This window comes from Salvia hispanica, chromosome 4, assembly GCF_023119035.1.
Source record: "Salvia hispanica cultivar TCC Black 2014 chromosome 4, UniMelb_Shisp_WGS_1.0, whole genome shotgun sequence".
Taxonomy (NCBI): Eukaryota; Viridiplantae; Streptophyta; class Magnoliopsida; order Lamiales; family Lamiaceae; genus Salvia; species Salvia hispanica.
In genome coordinates, this window is record NC_062968.1 from 20,576,861 (window position 1) to 20,585,028 (window position 8,168).

Consider the following 8,168-nt stretch of genomic DNA (forward strand, 5'->3'; position numbering starts at 1 on the left):
ACTAAGCTTAGAAATTGTGATACGAAGTATAAAAAAATGCAGCTAAGATACATATTATCCTTATCCCATAATAATTAACAATGAATTTTAAGTTTTTTTAAAAAAATAATTCACGTATGTGTCTTACAACTTGGAGCAAAAATTAAAAAAAAAAAAACATCACAAATTTGTACCTGCAATATTTAAATTTTCTATTTGAAATTATATTAATAAAAATTAATGGGTTTCTTGATATTAGGAGACATTCGATTCTACCAACTCTACCATTTCCATTAAAACGTAGCACTAATATTTAATTTTAGCCTTTTTTGAGGCTCTATTTCTAATTTACAACCACCAAATTTGGACCTTTTCACTAAGCAGTACTTCATCATACATTGAGTTCAAATAACTACATTGAGTTCCAAATTTTGTGTTGTCTTTTCTAAAAACAGCACTTCTCATTGTCCTAATTTACCATTTTGATCTTTTGAAACCTCAATTAGTGAACATTGGTGTTATATTAGTTGCATGAGCAATTAATGCGGGATTTATATATTAAATGTATTACAGTATTTCACTTAATATAGTAGAAAATGTTTTGAGATGAGTTCTTTATTTTGATCTCTTCCTTACATACTATTGTAATACTCCATCCGTCTGCCATTAGGAATCTCATTCCTTGGCGGCACGGGGTTAAGAAATTATTAGAAAACTAGATGGAAAAGAGTTAGTGGAATATGAGTCTCGTTTGTATATATTAGTTTTAAATGAAATGCGAGTAAAATGAGTTAGTGCAATGTGATATCTTATTACCATTTATTGTAAAAGTAAACCGAGCGGACGAACTAAAATGGAAAAATGGACCTCATATTTGCGGACGGAGGGAGTATCAAACTCGTATTTTTATTCCACTCATTATTATTCAATTTAGTCGTGAAACCTTTGTTCGCTCATAATACATTTAATCATATATCTAAATTGGGATGAAATGAGTAATATTTAGATTACATTTAAAAAGACATCATTAAAAAATTCACAAAGTCCAAAAATGGCGTTATTTGGTGGAGTACTTTATTTGATAAAGTAATGGATGTGAAATGAAATTTGGCATTTTCTAGGGTCAATGTTGCAAATCACCATAAATTAAGGGACAAAAATGTCAGCTCAATCAGCTGCCGTTCTTCACAATATATGTATACATGCATTCTTCCCATGAATCTGTATATATTCACGCACAATATAATCATATATGTAGCGCTCTGCTCTTCACCTACGCGCATTGATCCTGTATTTTCGGTTATTCAAAGCCTTGTCACACTCAAACAACAAAAAAAGTTGCGGATTAATTAAGAATTTGGCGATTTTTCAAATTTTACCGACGATTTGGGTGTAGAGAGGGCCACTAACAAGGCGAGAGGGTTCAATTTCTTCCAGACTTTGGGGAATTTTGAGTGGAGCGGTTTTGTTTCGTGTTTTTCTTCGATTGGCGAAGCGCAATTTGAGTATGAAATTGAATGCGACGATTCTGTATTCATGCGTGGATGACGAGAAAGAAGAGGCGTCGACGCCGCCATCGGAGAGCTCGCCGCCGGCGCCGGCGAGTATTGTAGTGGGCTATGCGTTCACTTCGAAGAAGAAGAAGAGCTTTCTGAAGCCCAAGTTTATTCGCTTCGCTCGGTACTCGTTCGCCCGGATTTATTTTCTTATTTTCTCGTGATTTCTCTGTAGAAATGCGATGATTCATCGATCTTTTTACATTGCGCTCTGTTTAGGTTTTTCACATCTTTCGCTGATATCCGTAGTTCTATCTTCTTTGTGATTACGTTGCAAATTCACACATGTTTAATCGTTTCAATTTAATCTTAGAACATGATGCATGCAGAGGTGTTCTTGGCAATATGTATTTTGATTCCGAATGAGGGAATGGACTAGATTAGTGATTTGGTCGATTTCTGTCCTCTTGGAATGGATAATTTTGATCGGTTGGTACATTTCCTTTCTTACTCTGTAAGAAAGATTGATAATTATAACTATGAAGGATTCACATTATTGAGTGGCTGGTTTTCTGGAACTGTTTGTTTAACTTATCTAAATCTATATGGTTTCAGAAGGAATCATACATGTGAAATTCTTCTTTGGAAGGAATATTCCATTATATGTGCTCTTAAGATTACAGTCAACTTATTTTATGACCTAGGTATTTAAAATCATCTGTTGCTTTCCCACTGCAGTGGAAGATTTGGTATTTAATGCTTGTCCCTACTGCTGCTTGTAAGAATTTAGTACTCCACTGCAAAGAATTAGTTTAGTGAACCCCACTTGTCTAATTTTTCACAACTAAAAATGGACATAAATCCATTATTGATTTTTATTGCCAAAATTTCCATCTGCCCCACTGGCCACTGTGATTGCTGATACAGGCTAGATCCAAACAAAACCATTTGAATTGTAATTGGCTGTAATCTAGTTGATTGAGAATTCTTCTGGGATCTGCTAAAACTTGAGCGCAATATCTTCTTTTCCAGTTTCGGCTCCAAACATGTTCTAAAACTTTTGAAGACCAGTCCTTCCTAATTTAGTTATTTCCCCTTCATGGCATAATCATAGTTTAGTTGCCTGATTTTCATTAAAATGCAAGTATAATTTGATAATTTCTATGTTATGCTATTAACTTATCCTCAACCAAATAACTTGGAAATTTGAGGCTGCAAGTTTTGATTGGTGATTCTCCAAATGTCTGCTTATTCATTCTATTCTTTTTTTTGTTTATCAATCTGTTATCACTTAACTTCAACTTGTTCACCACATCACTTGAATCTTGATAACCATAAATTTTCCATTAATTTACTGAAAACCCCCTTAGATGTTTTGATGAGGTATAATCTACTTTTCTGGTCACTTAAGGGGTAACATTTTCTAATGCAGAAATAAGGGCATTCAATTTGTTCCAATTGATCTGAAAAGAGCTTTATCAGAGCAGGGTCCATTCAATATTGTTTTACACAAGGTTTGAGTTATTACTGTCATATTTGCTTGCTAACTGTTTGAACTACAATAGATGCAATGTCAGTATTGCTATTTTAGATGTTAACACATAGGTATTAATGGTCCTTTGACCATCGTTTTAGGAAGAAATTCTGCACCAAACCATTTCAACTGAAATATATAGTGGAAACTGAGCCCAACAGGATCCAGAGGTTAGCTTGCATAAATGGAAATGAAGGTTAAAAAGAATGAATGATTGTTTCTTGACATATTTTGTTAAGCAATTAACTAATAAATTTTAAAGTATAGCCTGATCAGAAAGGATGCATTATAGCTTTTCACACTCAACCATAGTTTTTGGATTCAATAATCTCACTACTTCTGATTGTCTGCCCTCTTCTTGTTCATTTACAAGTGGCACTGCACTAGCCAAAATTCTCTGAATATCTTAGTATGTAACCGCAAAGTCCAAATAAATGTCTATTGCTATATTCTCTCTCATCATTGCTAACTTCGTCTTGCCTTGTTGGATGGACCAAAAGCTAGCTCGGATATTTTTTTTTTACTTGGCATTAAACTAATTATCCTTCACGATGGCGAGTTTCTTGATATCGAGTTTTTTGACACCGAGTATTTCGAGTATTGACCAACTTGAACCAACCTCTTCAATATTAGAAATTAAAGTTTGTAATTTTATGTATTTATTTATTTTTGGTTTTGCAATGTGAGAGAAAAGAATGTAATAATGAATTAAAAGAACCATAGGAGGACAAATGAAGTTAACTTTAATATACATCTCATTTACTAAGACTAGCAATTATAAATTGCCTTAAAAGTTTTGCATTTATTTTGTCAAGCCAATGGCCCACTGTAATCATGAATTGCCTTCTTATAATATGACGCTTGTGTCAAACCAAAAAAATATGTAAAATGCATATTATCATACTCCGTTGCCCTCATCTTTATTGATTGATTGCACTTTTTGATTTCAGTTAGAAGGGAGGGACTGGTCCCAGGTTATTGAGGTTTGTGCTCTCAACTTTATATTGGTTTATGAATCCAATGGTCTAGTGCTGCTGTGGAATTTCTACTGTGAGAACTATGCCATGAATCCATAAACTACTTAGTCTTCGTTGTGATTCATGAGGATCAAACAAGTGAGGATTGTACTTTCTAGATCTAGTATACTTGTGCAGGTGTAGGTCTGATGAACTTTTGCTGAACAAGGGGATTTTGATGTCCTGAGTAGCTTGTCCTAGTTGGCAGTAACTTTTGAAGCCTTTACTAATTGTGACAGTACTCAGAATTTAATCAAGTTGGAACTTAATGTTATTAGCTATATAAAAAACACCCTGTGAGCATAAACAAAAAAAAGCAAATGGTGAACAAAGGCTTCATACTACTCCGCATTTGTTTTCATGTGTTCCCAATTCTACTAATGTTTTGGTGATGAAATAATGATAGAATTACACATTCACTTTAAATAATGTTAGCCTTTATGCTACAGGATATTTTAATTTGACTGGTAGAGTTGCTAGATTGGCCATTCTGTGAAGCCTTATAATCTTATTACAAAGTTCTAGGTTTTTGTCAGACTTCAGGGAATCTAAGATCTCTCTAAGACTATTAGGATAAACACTTTTTTAGTGTGTAATGTTGTCAAAAGATAAAACTCAAGATGGAGTAGATTATTACATATTTCCTTATTTCTGTAGAATGCATAGAAGATCAGCATTTCATGAACCCCCCTTTACAAGAACGAAATGAATTAATGGACTGGAGAACTTGAAACTTAAAATGGTGACTGGGAGGACGAGCTACTGTGGTTGACTAATTGAAATTTTGGCTCATGAAGTAGCTACGACCTGTGTATTTTCTTGTGGAACTAATTACAGATTCATTTCTCTCAGTAGCTGACTAAGGTCTACAGTAACAAGCAAAGGAAAAGAAAAATGTTGCATGTGATCTATCTTGCTTTGGAGAGAGATCCAAGGAAAATTAGAATATCATGCCATGTTTTAATGAAATCTGTTTCTCATTTGTAGCCAAACATTAGAAGAAAGATATGTGTGTATAAAGTCTAGTCAATAGGAACAAATCAAGTCTCTGTAAAACTCAAGGTACACAGACGAAACTTATAACTGTTTCTCATGGAACAGACCTATTGTAGTTTAATGTTTAGTAATATGTCACTTCCCTTGCTTGTTGCTTTAAAAGAGAGTAATCTTTATGTTCCATCCTTGCGTGTCAGTCTTGAACATAAAAGGCCTTAATTCTGAATTAACTATTGAAAACAAGCAAAGTAGGAGAATGCAAGCATGGATGAATTCTTAGCCTAGCTGGAAAAGCTAGTTATTTTATATGCTGCAGCATCTTTCTTTCAGTCTCATTCTATTTCATATTTTCCATTGAAGGATTATCAGAGATTACATCCAGAGGTGACAGTTGTTGATCCTCCTGAGGCCATTCAGCATTTACGCAACCGTCAATCAATGCTTGAGGTGGTTGCTGACCTGAAATTGCCCGAATCTTATGGTAAATTTATGCACAAGCACAACAGTACTCTTGTCACTATATGAAATGGTTTCTTATACTTCAGTCTGCCCTTTTCTTGCACCGTCCTTGCTATTTTCGAAAATGGGTCTTTTGTCTTCTCGACCAAATCTTATCTTTGTCAGTTATGGTTCTGGTAGATGAGTTCCAGACTATTTGATCTTCTTCAGATTAAATACATGGTGCCTTTTGGGTATAATTGTCGCAGGCAAGGTTTGCACTCCACGGCAGTTGGTGATTTCAAAAAACCCTACTTCGGTACCAGATGAAGTTGTTAAAGCAGGATTAACAGTACCTCTAGGTAGCCTTATTTTCATTTTCGATGGAGAAACCAATTTAAACTTGTTCTAATAAAGCATGAAATTATTCATTTGACTCCTATTTTTCTCTTACTATTAGTGGCAGAATGTGGGTGGTTTTTGGTTCTGTTGTAATTTGGTATGCACAATCCAGTAATCCACAATGAACAAAATTCATGATGCTTTTGTACCTCCAAGTATAGAGTTCGTAACTCTTTGGTGTTATCATTCTGAATAAATAACCTAGATATTGATAGAGTAAAGGCGGATGAATGCAAACTGAACAGAAATATTATAGAGATAGATCACTCTGCTACGATCCTTCTATTATATACTGTAGGAAACCCTAACCCTAAAAGCCCATGCACACGCTCTCGCTCCCCTGACATATGTGTACCAACGTGCCCCCATTCTAATAGAGATGATCATGGAAATGTGATAAGCTAGTTAAAAAATTGCACGTGACAATAATTTGGCAGTGTTTTTCTTTCCATGAAACGACGTATTTTACTCATTATTCAGGTTCTTTGATATGTTAAGCTAGTTGTTTCGTTCTCTCTGAGATGTATAACCTGTGTCGTGTTCTGCTGTTCCAGTTGTGAAACCACTTGTAGTGGATGGAAGTGTAAAGTCTCATGCGCTTTTCCTTGCATACGATAATATTTCCCTATCCGAACTGGAGGCTCCGATGGTTTTGCAGGAATTCATTAATCACAGTATGGGAAGTTTGTTGTCATCTTCTGTCCTTCTTTCAGCTATTGCTTATTAAATTTGAATTACTGATATGTTACTCTCAATGGTAGGTGGTGTCCTCTTTAAAGTTTTTATTGTTGGTGAGTCTATTAAAGTTGTCAGGCGTTTCTCTCTGCCTGATTTAAGTGAAACGGACATATCAACAAATTCTGGAGTGTTTGGCTTCCCGAGGGTTTCTGGTGCTGATTCTTCTGCAGATGATGTGGATCTGGATCCTGCTGTTGCTGGTAAGTTTGATTGTACTTGCAGATATTACAATTCCACAACCTGCGTGAGTGGAGCTCTTTCTTTCATTTCTCTTCAATTCTTGCCACGCAAAATTTTACTAGTCATTCTGAAATCAACTAGGGTCGATGAAACAGTCATTTTTGTTTTAATCTTTGGTGCTTGAAACCTTGTCCCTATGTCTTGTGAGAACAAGTACTGGTTGCATCTATTTCTTTTGTTGAAATGAGTAACAGCTCACAATCTCATTTCACATAGTTAATTAATTTACTGCAGAGCTTCCTCCGCAGCCTATGCTTGAGATGCTTGCAAAAGAGCTCCACCATCGACTGGTAAAATCCATTTTCATTGAAATTTTGCTTCATCTATTCTGTAGTTCTGTCGACTTGGCACATTAGATAAGTGATTTTCTGAGCTCGGTAATATTAGGGACTTCGGCTGTTCAATTTGGATATCATTCGCCAGAAAGGGACCAAAGATCGGTATTACATCATCGATATCAATTACTTCCCTGGTTAGTGCTCGTTAATTTCTGAATTATGAGTCTTGATGTGAAACTAGAGTAAACAAGTTGAAACAGCAAACTGCTCCTTCATTACTTTTAACCTTGTATTCTTTTTCTGAATCGCGTTAGTGCTCACGTCTTGGTGCTGAGGTTTGGTTGTTGCAGGGTACGGAAAAATGCCGGACTACGAGCAAATATTCACAGATTTTCTTGTTAGCCTTGTGCAAAGCTAGCTAGAGAGTATACATACACATGCATGGTGCATTGGCTATTGGAATGAGTAGATATTGTAAATTGTGTATCTGCTTGTAAATGTGTTTCTGTTAGTAGCAGAATTGCTAGTTACCAATATATTTTGCCATCCCATCCACAATTTGGGTGCTCTTTTCTTACACTTTTTTCACGAATATTTCTCTATAGTGCGAATTTTGATATCATATGGGGGTTCTATTAGTTCCTTCCAAGTTTATTATAATTATATTGTTAATTTGCTGTTACAATTTTTTTGTAGAATCAAATTCATATTCTATAACTTTCCAATGTCTATTTGGGAACTTCCAATGTCTATTTGGGAACTAATATTTTTTACAGTTGTGTGAGGACACATTTTTGTGAAGGGTATAGTGATGTTGTGATTGAAACAAAGAAGATGCATGTTATAGAAATCTATGGGTTCCATTCTAAAACTAATTGGTGATAGGAAGAGGGTCCATGAAACTTATATACTGATTTCAGTTGTCTTTGTACACCGATGTGGGATAGTTCTAATATTATTTTTTTAGTTCCAATTGCCAACACCCTCCCTTAAACCCTTCGAGGTGAACCTTGGAGGGGTTGGACTTTTTTTTCTTTTTTTTTTAATCGGT

General features: G+C 35.1%; 1 protein-coding gene across 4 annotated transcripts; it reads left to right on the forward strand.

Moving 5' to 3' along the window:
* Positions 1-1,195: 1,195 nt before the first annotated feature.
* Positions 1,196-7,799, forward strand: LOC125219319 (inositol-tetrakisphosphate 1-kinase 1-like). 4 transcript variants are annotated; one of them, XM_048121265.1, is made up of 10 exons: positions 1,202-1,659; positions 2,908-2,989; positions 3,960-3,992; positions 5,382-5,502; positions 5,729-5,821; positions 6,416-6,535; positions 6,623-6,799; positions 7,074-7,129; positions 7,227-7,311; positions 7,468-7,799. In XM_048121265.1, exons 1-10 carry the CDS (start codon positions 1,487-1,489, stop codon positions 7,533-7,535), a joined length of 1,008 nt encoding a protein of 335 aa, XP_047977222.1. In that variant the 5' UTR covers positions 1,202-1,486; the 3' UTR covers positions 7,536-7,799. The 4 variants fall into 4 exon arrangements, 3 of the variants coding, with proteins under 3 accessions (XP_047977222.1, XP_047977223.1, XP_047977224.1); XM_048121266.1 differs by having other exon boundaries at positions 5,391-5,502; XR_007176114.1 differs by lacking the exon at positions 7,468-7,799 and having other exon boundaries at positions 1,196-1,659; positions 7,056-7,129; positions 7,227-7,276.
* Positions 7,800-8,168: the final 369 nt, after the last annotated feature.